The sequence below is a fragment of the Aegilops tauschii genome, chromosome 5, assembly GCF_002575655.3.
Source record: "Aegilops tauschii subsp. strangulata cultivar AL8/78 chromosome 5, Aet v6.0, whole genome shotgun sequence".
Classification (NCBI taxonomy): Eukaryota; Viridiplantae; Streptophyta; class Magnoliopsida; order Poales; family Poaceae; genus Aegilops; species Aegilops tauschii.
The window spans coordinates 451159571-451183939 of record NC_053039.3 but is presented as its reverse complement, the minus strand read 5'-3'; the positions used below and the strand labels follow the sequence as shown (position 1 = coordinate 451183939).

The window sequence follows — 24369 nt, the reverse complement described above, 5'->3', positions numbered from 1 at the left end:
GAATTTTCAAAGTTCCTAGACTAAGCACAAAAGTTTCTATTTTTGCACAGATTCAAGTCAACTATCATCCACACTATCCCAAAGGCTTTACTTGGCACTTTATTGAAACAAAAGAAATAAAACCTGATTACTACAGTAGCATAATCATGTGAACACACAAAAACAGAAGGTAAAAGTGTTGGGTTGACTCCCAACAAGCGCTTTTATTTAATGCCTTTTAAGCTAGGCATGATGATTTCAATGATGCTTGCATAAAAGATAAGAATTTGAAACATGAAAAAGAGCATCATGAATCACATGGAAAGCACATTTAAGCCTAACCCACTTCCTATGCATAGGGATTTTGTGAGGAAATAACTTTTGGGAGCAAGAATCAACTAGCATAGGAAGGCAAAACAAACATAACTTCAAGATTTTCAACACATAGAGAGGAAACTTGATATTATTGCAATACCTACAAGCATATGTTCCTCTCTCATTATAATTTTCGGTAGCATCATGAATGAATTTAACAATATAGCTATCACATAAAACATTCTTTTCATGATCCACAAGCATAGAAATTTTATTACTCTCCACATAAGCAAATTTATTCTCATGAATAGTAGTGGGAGCAAGCTCAACAAAATAACTATCATGGGATTGAAAATTAAGATCATGATGACAAGTTTCATGGTATCATTATTCTTTATAGCATACATGTCATCACGATAATCATCATACATAGCAACTTTGTTCTCATAATCAATTGAAACCTCTACCAACATAGTGGATTCGTCATTAAATAAAGTCATGACTTCTCCAAATCCACTTTCATCATTACAATCATCATAAATAGGAGGCATGCAATCATTATAACAAATTTGCACATCAAATCTTGGGGATTAAAAATATCATCTTCATCAAACATAGCATCCCCAAGCTTATGGCTTTGCATATCATTAGCATCATGGATATTCAAAGAGTTCATACCAACAACATTGCAAGCATGCTCATCATTGAAAGATTTTTGTCAAACATTTTATAGAATTCTTCCTCTATCAATTGAGCACAATTTTCCTTTCCATCATTTTCACGAAAGACATTATAAAGATGAACAATATGATGCAACCTCAATTCCATTTTTTGTAGTTTTCTTTTTATAAACCAAACTAGTGAAAGAAACTAAAAGATTCGATTGCAAGATATAAAAATATACCTTCAAGCACTCACCTCCCGGCAACGGCGCCAGAAAAGAGCTTCGTTGATGAGGTGTGAGTGCCGCTTACCTAACCACCCCGCCAACGGCGCTAGAAAAGAGCTTGATGTCTACTACGTGACTTTATTCTTGTAGACTCGTGTTGGGCCTCCAAGCGCAGAGTTTTGTAGGACAGTAGCAATTTCCCCTCAAGTGGATGACCTAAGGTTTATCAATCCGTGGGAGGTGTAGGATGAAGATGGTCTCTCTCAAACAACCCTGCAACCAAATACAAGAAATTTCTTGTGTCCCCAACATACCCACAATGGCAAATTGTATAGGTGCACTAGTTCGGCGAAGAGATGGTGATAAAAGTATAATGTTGATGGTAGAAATATATTTTTATAATCTAAATAAATAAAAACAGCAAGCTAGAAAGTAACAAAAGTGAGCACAAACAGTATTGCAATGCTTGAAAATGAGGCCAAGGGTCCGTACTTTCGCTAGTGCAATCTCCCAACAATGCTAATATAATTGGATCACATAACCTTCCTGCAACGTGCAATGAAGAATCACTCCAAAGTTCTTATCTGGCAGAGAACATAAGAAGAAATTGTTTGTAGGGTACGAAACCACCTCAAAGCTATTCTTTTCGATCAATCTATCCTAGAGTTCGTACTAAAATAACAGCAAGCTATTCTTTCCAATCGATCTAATCAAGAGTTCATACTAAAATAACACCATATTATACATATCAACCAACTCTAATGTCACCTAGATACCCCAATGTCACTGCGAGTACCCGTGAGTTAATTATACGATATGCATCAAACAATTTCATATTCATAATACTCAATCCAACACAAAGAACCTCAAAGATTGCCCGAAGATTTCTACCGGAGAAACAAAGACAAGAACGTGCATCAACCCCTATGCATAGATTACCCCAATGTCACCTCGGGAATCCGCGAGTTGAGTGCCAAAACATATATCAAGTGAATCAATACGATACCCCATTATCACCACGAGTATTCATATGCAAGACATATATCAAGTGCTCTCAAATCCATAAAAGTATTCAATTCGATAAAACGAAATCTCAAAGGGAAAACTCAATTCATCACAACAAGATAGAGGGGAAAACATCATATGATCCGACTATATTAACAAAGCCCGCGATACATCAAGATCGTGACATCTCAAGAACATGAGAGAGAGAGAGAGAGATTAAACACATAGCTACTGGTACAAACCTTCAGCCCCGAGGGTGGACTACTCCCTCCTCATCATGGTGGCCACTGAGATGATGAATATGGCCACCGGTGATGATTTCCCCCTCCGGTAGGGTGCCGGAACGGGGTCTAGATTGGATATCGTGGATACAAAGGCCTTGTGGCGGCGGAACTTCTGATCTAGGGCTACCCCGGGGGTTTTCGGAATATTTGGGAATTTATAGGTTAAAGAGGGGGTGCGGGAGGCCACCGAGGTGAGCACAACCCACCTGGGCCTGCCTGGGCCCCCAGGCGTGCCCTGGTGGGTTGTGCCCCCCTCGGGGCAACCCCCAGATGCTGCTCTGGCCCATTGGTGGTCTTCTGGTCCATAAAAAATCCAAAAAAAGTTTCGTGGTGTTTGGACTCTGTTTGATATTGATTTCCTGTGATGTAAAAAACATGCAAAAAACGGCAACTGGCACTGGGCACTATGTCAATAGGTTAGTACCAAAAAATGATATAAAATGACTATAAAATGATTATAAAACATCCAAGAACGATAATATAACAGCATGGAACAATCAAAAATTATAGATACGTTGTAGACGTATCACGGGGCAGCCGCCTCCGCCGCCGCCTCCTCCCCTGGTAGCCGGTGCTATGCGCAATGACGCCTTCCCCATCCCGAACGATTGCTACGTTGTCTTTACTAGCATGGGCAATGACAAGCATAGCGAGCACCTGCTCCGGCAGGAGGTGAACACCGTCGTCCCGACTGTGCCTGAGTACATGCACTGGTCGGAGCGCCTAGTCAGCTGGACCTGGGAGGACCACCCGGCCGTCATGCCTACGCTGGGCGCCTACGCCATCGTCCTAGACCCCACCATAGTCGCTGAGAAGCGCACCTGCAAGTTCTCACGAGTCCTCATCGATGGCGGCAGCATCAACATCCTCTACTGCGACACCATGACCAAGCTTGGCATCGAGGCCAAGCAGCTGGAGCTGACCCAGACGGTGTTCCACGGCATCGTGTCGGGTCTCTCCCGCTCCCCGATCGACCAGATCCGGCTAGGTGTCCCGTTCGGCACCCACGACCACTTTCAGTGCGAGCCCATCTGGTTCGAGGTGGTGGTCCTGTCCAGCCCGGGTTGTTGGGCCGACCCGCACTGGCAAAGTCATGGCGGTCCCCCACTACGCCTACTTGAAGATGAAGATGCCGGGTACCAAGGGCCTTATCACTGTTGCCAGCGACTACAGGAGATCCCTAGAATGCGCCCGTGCCAGCGCCTAGCTAGCTGAGTCGCTGGTCATAGCCGAGGAGTGGTGCTAGCTCGACCGGATAGTGACGTTGGCCGGCGAGCAGCCGGCTGTGCCAGCTCAGGCCAAGGAGTCGGCCGGCGAGGCCTCTTTCCAGCCATCGAAGCACACCAAGAAGGTCAATCTCAATCCGGCCGACCCCAACTGCAGCCAATACGTGGTTGTGGGTACCTCCCTCAATAGCAAATAGGAAGGCGAGCTCGTCGACTTCCTCCGTGAGAATCGGGATATCTTTGCATGGTCCCCAAAGGACATGTCGGGTGTTCCGAGGAAGTATGTTGAGCACAAGTTACACGTCCGCAAGGACGCCAAGCCTGACTGTCAACCCCTACGCCGCTTTTCCGAGGAAAAGTGTAGAACCATCGGAGAAGAGGTCGCCCGGCTACTCGCCACCGGCTTCATCATGGAAGTGTTTCACCCCGAGTGGCTGGCCAACCCAGTCCTCATCCTGAAGAAGAAGAACACCTGGCGCGTGTGCATAGACTACACCAGCCCGAACAAGGCCTGCCCCAAGGATCCTTTTGCCCTCCTGTGGATAGATCAAGTGATTGATTCCATGGCTGGCTGCGAGCTCTTGCCCTTTATGGATGCCTACTCTGGCTACCACCGGATCAAGATGGACCCGGATGACACCCAGAAGACGTCCTTCATCACACCCTTCGGGGCATATTGCTACATCCCCATGTCGTTCAGCTTGAAGAACGCTAGCGCCACATTCCAGCACTGCATGTAAAAGTGCCTGCTGCAGCAACTCGGTCGCAACATGCACATCTACGTCGACGACATCGTGGTGAAGACCAAGCAGCACCTCACGCTCCTAGATGACCTCAGGAAAACCTTCGCCAACCTACACCAGTACGAAACCAAGATCAACCCAGAGAAGTGCGTGTTCGGCGTGCCAGCCGACCAGTTGCTCAGCTTCCTCATCTCGGAGCGCAGAATTGAGGCTAACCCGAAAAATATCAAGGCCATCAAGCGATGCGCAAGCCAAACCAGCTGCACGATGTCCAGAAGTTCACCAGCTACTTGGCCTCTCTCAGCCGGTTTCTCAGCCCGCTGGGCAAGAGGGCCTTGCCCCTGTATCAGCTGATGAACAAAACATCATCGTTCGAGTGGAACGACCAGGCGGATGAAGCTTTCCGAGATCTCAAGCACATGCTCTCCACCACAACCGTCCTGGCCGCACCGGCTGGCAAGGAGCCGCTGCTGCTATACATCGCCGCTACTTCACGTGCGGTCAGCATGGTGCTGGTGGTCGAGCGCTCGGAGAAATGCAAGATCTAGCAGACCCAGCGCCCGGTCTACTACTTGAGCGAGTTGCTCTCCGCCTCCAAGCAGAACTATCCCCACTACCAGAAGATGTGTTACAGCGTGTACCTCACCGCCAAGAAGCTGAAGCGGTACTTCCAAGAGCACACCATCACCATGGTCAGCACAGCCCCCATCGGCTAAATCATGGGATGCCAGGATGCCTTCGACCGGGTCACCAAGTGGGCCATCGAGCTGGCCAGCCACACCATCCTCTACGAGGCCCGCTCCACCATCAAGTCCCAGGCGCTGGCCGACTTCCTCGTTGACTGGATGGAGACCCAGTATTTGCCGCCGCCACCAGACTCAACGCGTTGGCGCATGCACTTTGACGGCTCCAAGATGCAATCCTGCTTGGGAGCCGACATCGTCCTATCCTCCCCGAAGGGTGACCGGCTGCGGTACACGCTGCAAATACACTTCGCCGCCTCCAACAACGTCGCCGAGTATGAAGCCCTTGTGCACGGCCTCCAGCTGGCCAAAGAGCTCGGCATCCGGCGCATCTTTGCTATGGCGACTCGGACCTGGTGGTACAGCAGACCTCCAGCGAATGGGACGCCCGAGATGCCAACATGGCTAGCTACCGCTTCCTGGTCTAGCAGCTTTCCGGCAACTTCGACGGATGCGAGTTCCACCACGTCCCCCGCGTGGACTGTCACTACGAAAGGACACCGCAAGATTGAACCCAAAGCTAAGCACTTCTCCCATTGCAAGAAAAACCAATCTAGTTGGCCAAACTAAACTGATAGTTCAAAGAATTACAAAGATACCAAATCATGCATATAAGAATTCAGAGAAGATTCAAATAATATTAATAGATAAGCTGATCATAAATCCACAATTCATCGGATCTCGACAAACACACCGCAAAAGAAGATTACATCGGATAGATCTCCAAGAACATCGAGGAGAACATGGTATTGAGAATCAAAGAGAGAGAAGAAGCCATCTAGCTACTAGCTATGGACCCGTAGGTCTAAGGTAAACTACTCACGCTTCATCGGAAGGGCAATAGAGTTGATGTAGAAGCCCTCCGTGATCGAATTCCCCTTTGGCAGGATACCAGAAAAGGCCCCTAGATGGGATCTCACGGGTACAGAAGGTTAAGGCAGTTGAAAAGTGCTTTCGTGGATGCCTCTGGTGGTTTGGGGATATATGTGAATATATAGGCGAAAGAATTAGGTCAGGGGAGTCACGGGGGGCCCACAAGGCAGGGGTGCGCCCTCCCCCCTTGTGGCCACCTCGTGGCTCTTCCGACTTGATCTCCAAGTCTCTTAGGTGTCTTCTGGTCCAAGAAAAATCATCGCGAAGGTTTTATTCCGTTTGGACTCCGTTTGGTATTCCTTCTCTGCGAAGCTCAAAAACAAGGAAAAAAACAAAAACTGGCATTGGGCTCTAGGTTAATAGGTTAGTCCCAAAATAATATAAAATAGCATATTAATGAATATAAAACATCCAAAACAGATAATATAATAGCATGGAACAATAAAAAATTATAGATACATTGGACACGTATCAGACCTCGACGGGTCCGGCTCGGGCCTGCTGCGACCCGACGTCTTGGCTGCTCCCCGATGCTCGCCCCGTGTTCGCGGCGACCTGCGGCAGCAAGATCACCATGGCGTACTCGCCTCTCGCTAGCTCCTCCGCGACCGGCGTCGATCCCGGCGCCCCAACCAGCGTCGCCTGCGGTGCTCCGCCTAAGGCGGCGTCCTCCGAGCGCTCACCTCCGCCGCCCCCTGTCCGCTCGACCACATCGGTCCAGGGCGGGGTGTCCTCGTCGACCTCCATGACCTCCCGGTCATCAATGGCCACCTCCACCCGCTCGTCCGGGTCGCGCCCCTCGTCCGTCTGGAGCTCAACGACGATCTCGACCGGCGTCGTGCCCTCTGCCATCTGTGGCCAAGGCAGACCCGTGGTAGCCTGCCTCCTCACCTCCACAACCCTCTCCCAAGCCAGGGCCGAGGTCGCCCTCGCCGCTTCGGCGGCCTCCTCCTCCTCCTCGGCCTTGTTCCGGTCCCGCCAGGCGCAGCGCTCTGCGTCCGCCGGGTCCAGGCCAAGGTCCTCCTCGGCCGAGTTCTCCACCCGGTCGATGGCACTGGTCCGGGTCTTTCGAAAGACGACGTCCTGCCAGGATGCGGCTGCTGTGGCCGCCAGTGTCAGCTCCAGGGGGACTTGCTCGCTGCGAAGTTGGCATAAGAAAAACACAGAAATTAAAGGCCAAGGCCGGCAAGTTGTACTTACCCGATCGCCATCGGGATGGCCCGTCTCGTCGGCGCGGTCGGGGCTACTCACAACGCCTTCTTGGTGCCCGTCTTGCCTCGCACCAACGGCGCCTCCGCCCTGCGCCTCGAGGCCCGCTCTGGCGACACCGCGTCCTTCCCGTGCGGCCGGCGTGATGCCGCCGGCCCATGGGACGACTCGGCATTGTTCGTGTTCTTCGGTCGTCTTGGGGGTCGACGCTGCCATCTCCTCCCATCGTCAGTGCTGCACCGTCAACGCCCGTCAAGATCTCCTCGTCGTCGTCCCGCCAGTCTCGCAAGAGGACCGGGTGGGGATACTTACCCGCATGGCGCACCGCGCCGGCATCGGTACAGCCGGCTGCGCCTCAACCGGCCCCGCGTTCACGGCAACGGACTCCTCTCCGTCCGAGCCGGCTTGCTCGGCGGCCATGACCTGCGTCCTCGGCCCGTCACGGATTTGTTCGATGGCTTGCAACAGCCTCTCCCTCGTCGCGTCAGGACGGAAGAAGAGCTCAAACATAGCGAAAAACGGAGACCAGGGACTCATCGCTGGTGCCGGCCACAACTTGTGGTAGGGCGCCTTCCCGAAGTGCCACCCGGCGGCCATCCCAGCCTTGGAGATGGCGTTCACCCTGTCGGCGACCTGCTTCGACGTCAGCTCCCGAGCCGACATCCGGGTTGGGTCCTCGGGGCCGCCCATTTCGCCGATGGGGTGGACTCGGCGCTGCAACGGCAACATCCGGCGCGCGACGAAGGCGGTTATGAGATCCATCCCTGTGAGCCCCTCGTGCACCGTCATCTCGGTGATCTGGCTGCAGAGATTTAGCACTGCCTGCGGTGGGTTCTTGGGATGATAACTCCAATTCATCTTGGCGAGTGGCGGCTCATCGACGAACGGAGGCAGGTTGATGCGGTCCTCGCCGATGTTGCTCATGTAGAAGAACGAGTTCGGCCACTTCTTGGCAGAATCCTCCAGGGGCATCTTGGGAAATGGCCCATGCGGCCGCCCTGAGATGACGGCGGCACCGCACTCGGACATGGTCCCGGTCATCGACCCCTTCTGCTTGAGGAAGAACAAACGGGCCCAAAGCTCCAAATCCGGCTGCACGCCCAAGTAGCCCTCGCAGAGGGCGGTGAAGCCGGTGAGCTACAACATGGCATTGGCGCCTAGATGATGCGGCTGCAGCCCGAAGAAGTCGAGGAAGGCGCGGAAGAAATCACTCACGGGGAGGCCGAACCAGCGCTTGAAGTGGCTGAGGAAGACCACGCGCTTGATACGTCTCCAACGTATCTATAATTTATGAAGTATTCATGCTATTATAATATCCTTCTAGGATGTTTTATACGCATTTATATGATATTTTATATGATTATTGGGACTAACCTATTAACCTAGAGCCCAGTGCCAGTTCCTGTTTTCTCCTTGTTTTAGAGTATCGCAGAAAAGGAAAACTAAACAGAGTCCAATTGACGTGCCACTTGACGGAGACCATTTTTGGACCAGAAGAAGCCCACGGAGTACCAGAAGCAGGCCAGAAGAGTCCCGGACTGCCCACGAGGGTGGGGGCGCGCCCACCCCCCTAGGGCGCGCCCCCCTGCCTCGTGGACAGCCCGGAGACCCCCCCTGGCGTGAAATCAATGCAAAACTCTTCTATATATACCCAAACTTCCAGAAAGAAACCTAGATCAGAAGTTCCGCTGCCGCAAGCCTCTGTAGCCACGGGAAGTCAATCTAGGCCCTCTCCGGCACCCTGCCGGAGGGGGCCATCATCACCAGTGGCCATGGAGGAGTATCCCGGAGGGGCCATCATCACTATGAAGGCCAAGGACCAGAGGGTGGAGGCCATGGAGGAGGAAGCACAAGGGGGAGAACCTCTCCTCCTCTCTTCCGGTGGCGCCGGAGTGCCATCGAGAGGGGAATCATCGCCACGGTGATCGTCTTCATCAACATCACCATCATCATCACCATCCTCATCTCTTTTACGCGGTCCACTCTCCCGCACCCCGCTGTAATCCCTACTTGAACATGGTGCTTTATGCCACATATTATGATCCAATGATGTGTTGCCATCCTATGATGTTTTGAGTAGATATCTTTTTGGGTTGATTGATGATCTAGATTGGTATGAGTTGTATGTTTTACTTTGGTGCTGTCCTATTGTGCCCTCCGTGTCGCGCAAGCATGAGGGATTCCCGCTGTAGGGTGTTGCAATACGTTCATGATTCGCTTATAGTGGGTTGGTGAGTGACTGAAACACAAACCCGAGTAAGAGGGATTGTTGCGTATGGGAATAAAGAGGACTTGATGCTTTAATGATATGGTTGGGTTTTACCTTAATGATCTTTAGTAGTTGCGGATGCTTGCTAGAGTTCCAATCATAAGTGCATATGATCCAAGTAGAGAAAGTATGCTAGATTATGCCTCTCCCTCATATGAAACTGCAATAGTGATTACCGGTCTTGTTAACAATTGCCTAGGACAATTCCGCACACCGATCCACCATTATTCCACACTCGGTATTTATAATATTTAGTAATATATTCTAACTTTATGATAACAGCACCTACTTTTATATTTTAGCTCTCCGATACCATGCAAAGTTATCCTCTTCATACCCACAACGTAGTTTTATTTCTCGTTTCTAGTTGGAAGCAAACGCTCGGTGCACGTAGAGTCGTATCAGTGGCAGATAGGGCTTGAGAGAATATTGATCTTACCTTTAGCTCCTTGTGGGTTCGACACTCCATACTTATCACTTCCACCTTTGGAAATTGCTATGATGATTCCCTGCACTTGGGGATTATCAAGCTCTTTTCTGGCACCGTTGCCGGGGAGCAATAGCGTGGGGTTGATATTCTCGTGTGTGCTTGTTTGCTTTCTTCACTAAGTAGATTTTGTTTTTTTCCTTTTTGTTTCTGTTTAGTTGTGGGCGAAACATACAAAAAAATTAAAGAATGAAAATACAAAAAAAATTACTTGCCTTTCATGCCAAAAAAGTTTTTCAAAAAGAGAAGTGATTGGAAAGTTATGCATTGAAGAAGTGAGGGTCGGCCTTGAGCACTTGTGTTCATGCTCACGGAAACAATGTAGAATTTTTCATGGAAGTTTCTCTGTAAATAATTATCCCCTTGTATATATTCATTGTATTATAAAAATAATGTGCCAAGCTTTGGTTTTAGGATGATTAGATTGCTTGCTTACTATGTGCAGAACAAAAACAGAAACTTTGGCTGTAGTGCGTGAATTTACATTTTTTTCTGGAAAGTCAAATGGGTCTGAAACTTTTTGCACATTACTTCTGTACAAATTGTTCAAATTATCAAATTTAGTTCATAATTTTAGGAGTTACAGAAGTTTGCTAAACTTCCAGATTACTACAGACTGTCCTGTTTAAGACAGATTCTGTTTTTGATGCATTGCTTGCTTGTTTTGATGAAACTATCGATTCCTATCAGTGGATTAAGCCATGTAAAAGTTATATTACAGTAGCTATAATGCAAAAATAAAATATGAATTGGTTTGCAACAGTACTTATAGTAGTGATTTTCTTTGTTATACTAACGGATCTCACAAAGTTTTTGTTAAGTTTTTGTGGATGAAGTGTTCAAAGAACGAGGAGTTACCGATGTGAGAAGAATAAAGAGAGGCAAAAGTTCAAGCTTGGGGATGCCCAAGGCACCCAAGTAAATATTTCAAAGGATACTCAAGCATCTAAGCTTGGGGATGCCCCGGTTGGCATCCCATCTTTCTTCTTCAACAATTATCGGTATACCTTGGTTTTTGTTTTGTTCACATGATTTGTGTCCTTTGTGTTTTTGTTTTTCCTTTAAGAACCATGCTAGCATGAGATAGCCCTTCATTGATTTATATAATACTTCATATGCTTCACTTAGATCTTTTAAGTATGATCTTATAGAATTGCTCTTTGTGCTTCACTTAAATATTTTGAGTATGGTTTTATAGAATGCTTCGTGTGCTTCACTTATATATTTTGAGCTTGGATATTGGTTAGTCTATGTTAATTGTAGAATGCTCCATGAACTTCACTTATATCTTTTGGAGTATGAATAATACTATCATTTAAAGTGGGTTTGGAAGAGTGTCAACTTTAGGAATTAGTGATCCCACTATTTTGGAGGGTGTTGAATCTTATTGTGATATTTATGAAAGTGGATTTGGAAGAGTGTCAACTTTAGCTAGTAATGATTCCAATATTTCGGAAGAGGTTCCAATTGAGTATGAGAACAAAGTTGCTATCCATGATGCTACTGAAAATTATTATGAGGGAGGAATACATGCTTGTAGGAGTTGCAATAATATCAAGTTTCCTCTCTATGTGCTTAAAGTTTTGAAGTTATACTTCTTTTGCCTTCCTATGCTAGTTGATTGTTGTTCTTATAAATTGTGTGCTCACAAAATCCCTAGGCATAGGAAGTAGGTTATATTTAAATGTGCTAGTCATATTCTTCAAGATGCTCTCTTTGTGCTTCAATTCCTATCTTTTATGTGAGCATCATTGAAATCATCATGCCTAGCTAAAAGGCATTAAAGAAAAGCGCTTGTTGGGAGACAACCCAATATTTACCCTTACTGTTTTTGTGTGTTTAAATGATTAAGCTACTGTAGTAATCATGATTTATAGTTTTTGTTTCAATAAAGTGCCAAGTAAGACCTTTGGGAAGACTTGGGTGAAAGTTAATGTGATCTTGCTGTAAAAAACAGAAACTTTGCGCTCACGAGAATAGATGTCATTTTTTACAGAAGAGTGCTTTTGAGTTGATTCTTTCTGAAGAAGATTAATATACAAATTCCTCACGTCCACCAGTTTATTTCATAATTTTTGGAGTAGCAGAAGTATGGTTATTGTTCAGATCATTACAGACTGTTCTGTTTCTGACAGATTCTGTTTTCATTGCATAGTTTGCTTGTTTTCTAGTTTCTATGGCTTATATTCCTCAATATAAATTGTAGAAATGATATGGTACAGTAGGAATTGTGTGAGAACAATTATGAACCTTGTCTTTGACAGTACCAAAGTGAATGGTTTGCTCTTTATCATACTAACCTATCTCACGAAGTTACGTTAAGTTTTGTGTGATTGAAGTTTTCAAGCTTTGGGTGAGATATCGATATGAGGAGAATAAGGAGTGGAAAGACCCTAAGCTTGGGGATGCCCAAGGCACCCCAAGGTGATATTCAAGGAAGACTCAAGCACCTAAGCTTGGGGATGCCCCAAAAGGCATCCCCTCTTTCGTCTTCAAAACTATCGGTATACCTTACTCAGAGCTATATTTTTATTCGTCACATAATATGTGTTTTGCTTGGAGCGTATTTTCAATTTTACTTGCTGTTTGAATAAAATCATTGGATCTGAAATTTTGAATGAAAAAGAATCCTCCCATGGCTAGTTAATTATTTGACTACTCAGTGTTCTTCACACATATCTTTTGGAGTAGTTTGTCATTTGCTCATGTGCTTCATGTATATCCCATGAGTAAATGGTTGAATAAATTGAATGTCATAAATCTGAATTTATATATGTTTCGTATGCTTATAACATGGGGAGTAATGACTTCACACATAATAAGTATAGGTAGTAAACTTATTGGAAGTTAGCAAACGTAGAATTGGTCACTTGAACAATTCATGAAAGAATATTGAAGGAAGAGAGGTTTCACATATAAATACACTATCTTGGACATCTTTTATGATAGGGAGCACTCATTAAAATATGACATGCTAAAGAGTTGATGTTGGACAAGGAAGACAACGTAATGGGTTATGTTTCTTATATCTGAAATAAAGTATATTGTCATGGATCATCCAACATGTTGAGCTTGCCTTTCCCCCTCATGCTAGCCAAATTCTTTGCACCAAGTAGAGATACTACTTGTGCTTCCAAATACCCTTAAAACAAGTTTTGTCATGAGAGTCCACCATATCTACCTATGGATTGAGTAAGATCCTTCAAGTAAGTTGTCATCGGTGCAAGCAATAAAAAATGCTCTCTAAATATGTATGATTGATTGGTGTGGAGGAAATAAGCTTTATACGATCTTGTGATGTGGAAGAAATAAAAGCGACGGACTGCATAATAAAGGTCCATATCACAAGTGGCAATATAAAGTGACGTTCTTTCGCATTAAGATTTTGTGCATCCAACCCTGAAAGCGCATGGCAACCTTTGCTTCCCTCTGCGAAGGGCCAATCTTTTACTTTTATCTTCTACCTTATGCAAGAGTCTTGGTGATCTTCACCTTTCCTTTTTATATTTTATCCTTTGGCAAGCACGGGATGTTGGAAGGATCCTGATATATATATATATATATATATATATATATATATATATATATATATATATATATATATATATATATATAATTGGATGTAAGTTAGCATGAGCTATTATTGTTGACATTACCCTTGAGGTAAAAGGTTGGGAGGCGAAACTATAAGCTCCTATCTTTCTCTGTGTCCGATTAAAACTCCATAACCACAACTATTGCGTGAGTGTTAGCAATTGTGAAAGATTAAATGATAGTTGAGTATGTGGAGTTTGCTAAATCAAAGCTCTGACATAGACTCTTCCTGAAAATAGGATGAATTGCAATTGTTTGATGACTGAGAATATTGTTTGTTAGTTTTCAAGAAAGTTTATGATCTATACTTTAAACTTGTGACTTGCTTGTTACTTGATCATGAAAACTTTTATGAGATGAGCTATTGTTATGACATATAATGATGCTAGAAAAAGTGATTGGAATTATGATTGATCAAACTTATGCACTTGCTAGATTTCACACTTCATAAATTATTTCTTTTATCATTTACCTACTCGAGGACGAGCAGGAATTAAGCTTGGGGATGCTGATACATCTCCAACGTATCTATAATTTATGAAGTATTCATGCTATTATACTATCCTTCTAGGATGTTTTATACGCATTTATATGATATTTTATATGATTTTTGGGACTAACCTATTAACATAGAGCTCAGTGCCAGTTTATGTTTTCTCCTTGTTTTAGAGTATCGCAGAAAAGGAAAACTAAACGGAGTCCAATTGACGTGCCACTTGACGGAGATCATTTTTGGACCAGAAGAAGCCCACGGAGTACCAGAAGCAGGCCAGAAGAGTCCCGGGCTGCCCACGAGTGTGGGGGGCGCGCCCACCCCCCTAGGGTGCGCCCCCTACCTCGTGGACAGCTCGGAGACCCCCCTGGCGTGAAATCAACGCAAAACTCTTCTATATATACCCAAACTTCCAGAAAGAAACCTAGATCGGAAGTTCCACCGCCGCAAGCCTCTGTAGCCACGAGAATTCAATCTAGGCCCTCTTCGGCACCCTGCCGGAGGGGGGCATCATCACCGGTGGCCATGGAGGAGTATCCCGGAGGGGCCATCATCACCATGAAGGCCAAGGACCAGAGGGTTGAGGCCATGGAGGAGGAAGCACAAGGGGGAGAACCTCTCCTCCTCTCTCCCGGTGGCGCCGGAGTGCCATCGGGAGGGGAATCTTCGCCACGGTGATCGTCTTCATCAACATCACCATCCTCATCTCTTTTACGCGGTCCACTCTCCCGCACCCCGCTGTAATCCCTACTTGAACATGGTGCTTTATGCCACATATTATGATCCAATGATGTGTTGCCATCCTATGATGTTTTGAGTAGATATCTTTTTGGGTTGATTGATGATCTAGATTGGTATGAGTTGTATGTTTTACTTTGGTGCTGTCCTATTGTGCCCTCCGTGTCGCGCAAGCGTGAGGATTCCCGCTATAGGGTGTTGCAATACGTTCATGATTCGCTTATAGTGGGTTGGTGAGTGACTGAAACACAAACCCGAGTAAGAGGGATTGTTGTGTATGGGAATAAAGAGGACTTGATGCTTTAATGCTATGGTTGGGTTTTATCTTAATGATCTTTAGTAGTTGCAGATGCTTGCTAGAGTTCCAATCATAAGTGCATATGATGCAAGTAGAGAAAGTATGTTAGCTTATGCCTCTCCCTCATATGAAACTGCAATAGTGATTACCGGTCTTGTTAACAATTGCCTAGGACAATTCCGCACACCGATCCACCATTATTCCACACTCGCTATTTATAATATTTAGTAATATATTCTAACTTTATGATAACAGCACGTACTTTTATATTTTAGCTCTCCGATACCATGCAAAGTTATCCTCTTCATACCCACAACATAGTTTTATTTCTCGTTTCTAGTTGGAAGCAAACGATCGGTGCACGTAGAGTCATATCAGTGGCAGATAGGGCTTGAGATAATATTGATCTTACCTTTATCTCCTTGTGGGTTCAACACTCCATACTTATCACTTCCACCTTTGGAAATTGCAATTGCTACAATGATTCCCTGCACTTGGGGATTATCAGCGCTCGCCCTCCTGCGGGAGCGGCTCCGTCTCCCCGCCCGGCGCGTGCGCGGCCACCTCCGTCACTGGCGGCAGTCGCCTAGTATCACGGAGGTATTGGAGATCCTCCGCGGTGGCCTCAGACCTCTCCCAGGATCCCTTTGGGCACGCCGTCGGTGGAAGTTCTCAGGGGCGCGAGGTGCAGCGGCAGAGAGAAGGCACGAGCGGTCGCTGGAGGCGACATGCGGTGCTTGTATGCTACGGTTGGGGAGAGCTTAAGACTTGGGCAAGGAAGAGAGAAGGAAGACAAGGGGAGAGCGGAGGAAGCGTGCGAGAAAATTTTCGCCGCACCCCCTCCTCCGTTTTGTAGCCTCGGCAGGCCGTGGGGAAGTGGGGTCGGTTGCGCCCACGATTCCACTTCCCTGCATTATGTGGGCATGTCTCCCCCACGACATAACTACACGAGAAGACCAACCGACCGTGGCGGCCACAATAAATCCCCCGCACGTGGGCCGAGGGCGCGACGTGGCGGGGCCCAGCCTGCCATCGCGTCCCATCATGCGTGTGGCCTGGCAGGGCCTCGCCAGCCACTGTTCACCACGTGGCGACGCCTCAGGCCGCGGAAGGCTCGTCCTTTCACTTCAAGACTCGGCTGACGCCTCGGTTTCCCGCCCATGCCGGGGTGCCGCGATCCGGCTTCCTGAAGCCGGTACACAGTGGGTGTTGCCAGAACCCTACGACCGCCGACTTCATCAAACCAGTCGCCTCCTCAAGGGGGTGAAACTGCGAAGGTGCCCTCCTGCTTGGAGTCGGCGAGCCTTCACAGCTTTGGGGACTACTATCGGGGGGATGGACCCCGGGCAGGCGACGGAACCTGGATCCCTTTCAAAAGCGACAGGCCTGGCAAAGCCCCTCAATCCGGCTCACCCTGGCCGGCTCCCAAGCGCGACCCGGCCAGGCGCTGCGACCCGGCCAAAGTATCGCAACCCAGCCATCCGCAAGAAGTCAACACTGGCGACAAGCGGGCATGGGCACAGTACTCCCTCCTTTATGTCGGTCCCGGCGGGCGCGGCAACGGCGCCTCCCACGCCCCTACCAGGGGCGGCGGTGTCCTGGGGGCACGGCCCTGTAGCAGGGTGGCGCTAAACGTCCCATGACGCCCTGCGAGGCGTGCCACAATGCCCAGCAGCCAGCCGTACCCACACCCGACGGCCCCGGAACGGCCCGCACCCGGCGGCCCCCACTGTCGGCTCCTAGACACCGACACCAGGGCCCCATGCCCATGTAACTTTACAATTGTAACCCGGGGGGCAGCCTATAAGACCCCCGGGTGCCCCTCCATGTAGAGGGTCGATCACACTCAGAGGAATCCAGTAGAACACACACACGGAGGAGTAGCCTATGCACTGTCCAGTCTTCCTTCCACCCCAGAACAGCTCAAGGAGCAAGCTTGTATCCACTTCATATAAACCACACTCGGCAGGATTAGGGGTATTATCTCTCCGGAGAGCCCCGAACCTGTGTACATCTTGTGTCACATGCTCGCTCGTACCGACCTCGCCTCTGGAGCCCACCGGTGTCCTCATGCTCGTTCCTCTCTTTAGCCATCCCATGGCATCTGCCGTGAGATCACCACAACAGCATGAGTAGATGAAAGAAATTCATCTTGATAGTTATAATATATATGAAAGGGCCAAGAGTTTTACTAAGTGTTAGTAACATAAATCAAGGATCTTAAAAAGAATAAATGTATTATTTTGAGCATATGAAGTTAAAAATTCATTAGTGAGAATATATGAATATCAACTTCATGATTGATATAATTATGGTTGTGATAAGATTATTTTATGAACAATATTGTTGATACTATAATGATAATTTATGTTTTGAAAACATTACATGTTTCACTGTTGTCTGAATCAAGAAGAGTCTTGATATGAAAGGGTCGATCCAATAATCAAGAAATGTCTTGATATAATTGGATGTTACAAAAGTTGTAAGAAACCCATCAACAATATATTATGAATATGGCCAATCGAGAAGAGTCTTGATATAAATGGGTAAAATCCAATAATCAAGAAATGTCTTGATATAATTGGATATTACAAAACTTATAATAAACCCATAAGCATTATAATGGACAATCAAGAAAGGGTAGATCCAATAATCAAGAAATGTCTTGATATAATTGGATTTCACAAAAGTTGTAATAAACCCATAAGCATTATATTATGAATATGGCCGGTCAAGAAAAATCTGATATGAATGGGTGAATTCGAAATATGATTACAATATATAGTCAAGAAGAGTCTTGATATAGTTGATGTAATTCTAAGTTCAATTAGTCTAAAAGATAATTTATTTTGAATGAAATGTTATAGCTCAAAGCAAAATGGATTGAGATCCTGAAAACATACAAGTTTGACACAAATATTACTGAGTTTTGAAGGTGTCAAAACAAATGACAAAGGCTCTACCACAAGCAAAGAATGAGCAACACCAGATTACTTACAGGTGTTTGTAAAACCAGGCGGCTAGATTATTGACTCTGGTGCAAGTGGGAGACTGTTGGAAATATGCCCTAGAGGCAATAATATTGTATTATTATATTTTCGTTATTCATCATTAAGAGTTTATATTTCATGCTATAACTACTGTGATCCCGGAATATGCGATTCAGTGGAAAACTCATATGCACGTGTGAAATGGTAAACGGTAAACAATAGGTTCCCGGTCTCGCCTCTAACATCGGCTCAAGTGTTGTTGGTGATCACTTTTCCAGATCTTAGGATATCGTTAAGTGTAACGATAGTCCGAAAACCACATTCATGGTATGACATTAGAAGAATGATCATATTGAATCGACCCAATACTTGTCTGTTATACTATGTGATCATATCATCTGAAATCATCTATTATAACATGGAGTGTTAGAATGTGTTTTAGTTCCTCAGACCATGAGAGTGCCTCGGTCACTTCCTACCGGACTATGGGCTTTGGGGTTGCTCAAACATCATCTGTAATAAGGTGATCATGACCACAACTTTTAGCCTCACCGGAAAGTTTGACAAGTGACCGGACAACTCGAGAGTGGGATCTGCTCCTCCGAGACGGAGAGGTATTCTTAGGGCCCTCTCGGTGTGACGACATCCATCATCGCCTGGCCAGGCACAGATGACTACACCACGGGGATGCCGGAACACGTTAACGAGAAAGAAGAACAAAGCTGGTAACGGGAGTAACGGTATAGGGAGCATGGTGATGACTCAGGAGGATACCAATGCACACCGGGTTTTGTAAAGTATCACAAAGCAAAGGGAACATCACATGATAACCAAAGGTTCACTCGAATATCATTCGTGTAATCATAGGGACCGATATGGATGTCCACGGTTCCGCTATCGGTCATTGAATGAAGGGGTTTCGTTCATGTCTATGGTTTACTGAATTTGTGGGGTGGTCACAAGCTTAAGGTAATCACAATCTGCTGGGTGTTAGTAGGATGGGAGTGATGAGAATATATTTGTGGAATTGTTTCATTAATATTCGGAATAGTTCCGAGAGGTCCCGTATGCGTTTCAGGGTCACCAGAAGGGTTTCGGTGAATATCGGGTATTACCAATTAATTATATATAGATGGAAAATGTTTCCGGGGATGTTAAGTTATATATAATGCTCTAAAAATGTTTAGAACATTTTATATTTAATTTAAATATCAATGGGCATTAAAAGACCAAGATGTGGAAGGCAACTTGGGCCACGAGGGCCCAAGTAGGAAGGCGCCCCCCTTTCCTTATAGGGGGGGCAAATTGGACTTGGGGAGGAGTCCTACTCCTCCCCCTATGTCCGGCGCCCCAAGGGGGACTTTCCTCCCTTGATGGCCGCCCTCTCCCTTCCCTCTAACCTATATATACTAGAGCTTTTCCACCCTATGGATATACAAGTTTTGGAGCCTCCTCTAGTTGATCTAGTTCTAGTTCTTGTTGATCCTAGTTGACTAATTAGAGCTAGCCCTAGACACCTCTAATCGTCATAATTAGAAGCCCCGTGTGGTTCTAATCTCCTCCCTCTAATTCTCAAGTGACGATTAGCTCTGGACGGCAAAGCGCTGCCAGATCGTGAAGACCGTACGCTTGCAACCAAGTAGAGAGGCCATGCTTTCGGTCTTCTGTTCGAGGGATCGTTCGTGGGTGGTTCACGGGATCGTCATCAACATTCGAGGGACTTCAAGTACGATCTACACCGACTCGTCTTCTTCCGCTGCACTCCCGGAGTCGGTGACGATCATTGATCACAACCCGTTATGCATCTTCATATTGTTTCTGGGTGATCGCAGGGTGAGACTTTTTGTTTTCTACTACATTTCCCAACATCAACATCACTGTTACACTTAACACATGCCTATAATTAGGGAAAACGAAACCTTCATGCAACACTTGAGTTAGTCCTAGAGGCAAGACTAGGAATCTATCTTACCGTTTGTATTTCTACACGTGCATATGAGTTTTCCTCTCAGCCGCTTGTTTATCGCAAAAATTCAGAGTCATTGCAGTTATAGCATGAACATAAACATTTAATTATAAACTTGAAAAATAAATAGTACACCTATTATTTCCTCCAGGGCGTATTTCCAACAGTCTTAGCCTAATTATAGTAGCGAGAGGCCAATCAGTCGCTGCGCTAGTGGTTCTGCCCTTTTTTCCAACAAGAAGAGCTAGTTTTGGTTTAAAAAAAGTGGTGTTGCTTTCTCAAATTTGAGTTGGTTAGCTGGCGTTTAACTTCTCAGAAGAGGCCAACTTGAGGAGTTAGGGCATCTCCAACACCGACCCTCAAAACTCCCGCATATGGCTGAATCTTGCCATCCAACACGGTACCCCATCGATCCGCGAACGCGTCCGGTTGTTCGAATTCCCGCAAATCGGACGCAAACTGAGGGGAGCTTTGTAGGTGTCCGGGCCACCACCATGTAGGACTCCCATCAGGCCACTTTTCTTCCACTCCGCCCCTTGCTCTGCATCCGCACCCTCATCGTCAGCCGTCGCCGTTGTACCTCTTTGACCGCCTCCCACGCATTGTCAGGCGTTCGAAGCCCCCGCCCACGCGCCTGCCCGCCTTGGACTACGCAACCATCCACCTAGGATCTTTCGCAGTCAGGTACCCTTCGCCCCTGCCGACGCCGTCCATGGCGGACACCACGCCCGACAGGTGTTCGGTCAAATGCAATCGATACTTTTCTTACCTTCTTGTGGTTTTCCTATAGTAAGCACAATGGAGGGTTACTCAATGATGGAGGATGACCTTCTCTTTGTTTCAGACTTGTGCGTTGGACGGTTAGTTTAAGACTTTGTCGCAAGTGTGTGTTAGTTTAATTACATGCGAGTACCGTCCAAGACTCTGGTTTATGTTGTGCTTGTTAGTTGCCTATGATTATGTTGTGCCTGCGTGCGCGGGTAACCTCACCACTCGAACAAAATGTTACCAAAATCAAATTGTCTTGTACTAGTAAAATAGTCAGTGCGTTGCAACGGGAGAAAAAATAACACACAATCTTAACTCATGTGTTGCCGCTTATCCTCTTCACCCTCGCTGATGGTGGCCTCAGCGCTCACACGATCATTACGCGTTTGAATGTTGTCAATCCTAAGGCAGCTCTCTCCCTCCCCCCTCTCTCTTTCCCCCGCACGTGCTTGCTCGAAACCAGACGAGAAATATGTTGTTTTTCTCCTGCGAGTTTTTTTAGAGGTGTGCATGCGTGGTTATCGATTTTTTCTTTCGTCTCGGTCTGGTTTCAGTGGTTGTTTTTTTGCAATTCGGATCACCACCGGTACGAAAGAAAATAACCATGTGCTATAGACTAAGTCTGCACCGAAAATAATATTTTAAAAATATTTAAGAGGTAAAATAACATCTTATTCAGATTCTAAACATTTTTCTGATCAAATTCATATATAGCATGTTAAAATCGGAGTTACAGTTTAAAATATATGTATAATTTAGAAAAACATTTGTTTTAGATGCATTACAGATTGATTAACCGAAAAATATAGGGGTTTTCTGTTAAAACATAAAAGACAATTCGTTTGATTTAAATAAGAACGGTAGGTTAATTACCTCAAACGTCAGGATTCTTTATTAAAAAAACTAGAAAAAACGGTATAGATGTAACCACACAACAACACTTTATCAACAGGTATAGATGTAGCCACACAACAACACTTTGCATCTGTGTAGCACAAGTTTGCAAACAAAACACTAGTGTGTGTGTTTCTGCTCAGCCTAGAGAGGAAGCGGACAAATAAACCATGTGCAAAACATGCTTTTTTTCTACTTGTATTCAGTTAGCCCGGCTTACTTCAAAATCCATGCAAGTAAACAGGGCCTTCTAGGTGAAAGAAACACCCCCATATCAATTGATCGTGGAAACAGTGAAATACGCTTTCCAAATTGTCATGGCAACAACATGAGCTCACGCCTTCGAACTAGTGTCGTCACGGGCGCACACCTCACGGCTCCACCGGCCAGAATTCCATCCGAAATTTCGCGGCAGCGAGCAAACGCCGCGCGCAAAAGCAATCCATCCAAAACCCGTCCGGTCCCACCTGGCAGCCAGCCACCGACGCGCACTCCCTCCTCGCATCCGCGCACCCCCGCCTCCTCCTCAGAAAAGAAACACACCTCCTCGCCACGTCAGCGATCCGCGCCACCCCTCCTCCCCCCTCCCTGCCATCGATCCCCATCCGACGGACCGCACCCCGCATCACGCGGATCGCGGCCGCTCCCTGCCCCCAAACCTGAGGGCTATAAATCCACCTCGCCCCGCACGGCACAACCATCAGCCACCGCAGCTACCACAAAGACAAGTCAACCTCACAGAGGAGAAGGAAGGAGAAGGGAGAAGATGTCGGGCCGCGGCAAGGGAGGCAAGGGACTCGGCAAGGGCGGCGCCAAGCGCCACCGGAAGGTGCTCCGCGACAACATCCAGGGCATCACCAAGCCGGCGATCCGTCGTCTGGCGCGGCGGGGCGGCGTGAAGCGCATCTCGGGTCTCATCTACGAGGAGACCCGCGGCGTGCTCAAGATCTTCCTCGAGAACGTCATCCGTGACGCCGTCACCTACACCGAGCACGCCCGCCGCAAGACCGTCACCGCCATGGACGTCGTCTACGCGCTCAAGCGCCAGGGACGCACCCTCTACGGATTCGGAGGCTAGGCCGCCACCAGATTAGCTAGCCTGTGTCTAGGGTTCGTGGTCGTTGATGTAATCGCAGCATCTCGCTGTTGTTTGCTATCTTCTGTAGAATGGAATTGAATGGAAATTCAACTAGTTTATCGTTGAAATCTGCTGCGTCTGTCAATTCCCCATTCTCTGGCTCTCAGATTTTCTGTGCTCAAATCGGTTGTTGGTTTTGGTGCCCGCAATTCGAACCATCCCTTCAAATTGTTCGTCTCTGGACTGTGAAATGCCCACCTCAATCTTATCCCAATTCCAAATCCGTCGACTATACTTGCAGGCACCGATCCACCTCCGTTGCAGAACGGATAGTGCTTCGGCATCGGCACGGCGGCGGCAGAGGTACGAGCCCCCCATACCTGTTCCCGTTCAGCAATTTCGTCGAGCACCTGAGGTAAGTTGTGTTTTCCTGGTCGCCTCGTCTTTTCAAGGCATCAATGTTCATTAATGTTCCATGCCTCTGCTTCTGAAGCAGGTCTCGTTGCCGGTGAGAACAGAGTAGGAGGCAGGTGATCGTGCTGGAGCCTTGGAATCTGCTTTTGCCGCTCCCGCGAGCGATCTCTTGGTACCCGTCTGATTTACCTGCCTCTGTTGTCTTCCCAAATTTTCTCCTGATCAGTGGCTTTCATGGCTTACCACATGAAAAATCTGTTCCTCTGATATAATTAGAAGTTTCTTTAACTGTAATTAGAACTTACGAGTCATGAGACACGAGTAGCTGGCCCTGACCATTGAATTGTGATGGGATGGAGCTGATTCTTTGGCCGAAAGTGGATTTTGACTACCTGATCCATCTTCCTGAATTACAATAACCAGTGGCCAGGCAAAGGCCATGCCCCAGCTCCAGATCAGATTAGTAGCTAGGGTTCATAGTGCGGCAGGCAGTCTCTTGCTGCTGTTTGCTCTGGTCTGTGCTTCATGTTAGGATGTGCAAGGAGCTGGCTACTGCTTGTTTGCTGGAATGAATTGGATTGGCTTGTAATGAATTTCAGTTGTTTACCTTAAATGCGTATTCTTCATTCCGCTCCCCAATTTCTTCGTCTGCTTTTTGCTGTGGTCTTTGATCATGTTATTGTGTTAGGATGCACAATGGACTGGCTACTGCTTGTTCGCTCGAATGGATTGGATTGGGTTGTAGTGATTGTCAGGCTCTGTTGATCTACATCTGTGTATTCTTCCATCCGTTCCCCAAACCAACAATGTTCACGTCAGGATACGATTCAAACTGTCTTTGCATTTTGGTAATCTTAGGAGTCGAATTCTCACGGTGACTAGTTTCAGAAGCACAGTTCAGGTCACAATGCCTTACGGTTTTGGAAGGCGACCGAGGGGAGGGGAGGGGGGGGGGGGGGGGGGGGGGTGGAAACTAATCATCCTCGAAACCTCTAAATTTCATAGGGTTATACAGGGTTTCTTTTTATGCTTTTGGACCGTTATACAGGGTTTTCTAAATTTCATACAAGATGCAAGTAAAGATACATCAAATGAAATTTACTTGTGATTTTCA

At 46.8% G+C, this 24369-nt stretch overlaps 1 protein-coding gene across 1 annotated transcript; it reads left to right on the top strand.

Moving 5' to 3' along the window:
* Window positions 1-22452: 22452 nt before the first annotated feature.
* On the top strand, window positions 22453-22969 carry LOC109774821 (histone H4). The gene has a single exon (XM_020333597.4). It carries the CDS (start codon window positions 22530-22532, stop codon window positions 22839-22841), a length of 312 nt encoding a protein of 103 aa, XP_020189186.1. The 5' UTR covers window positions 22453-22529; the 3' UTR covers window positions 22842-22969.
* Window positions 22970-24369: the final 1400 nt, after the last annotated feature.

Bases quoted from the DNA above. Each gene is read 5' to 3' on its own strand.
- LOC109774821 (XM_020333597.4), top strand. From the start codon at position 22,530: ATGTCGGGCCGCGGCAAGGGAGGCAAGGGACTCGGCAAGGGCGGCGCC.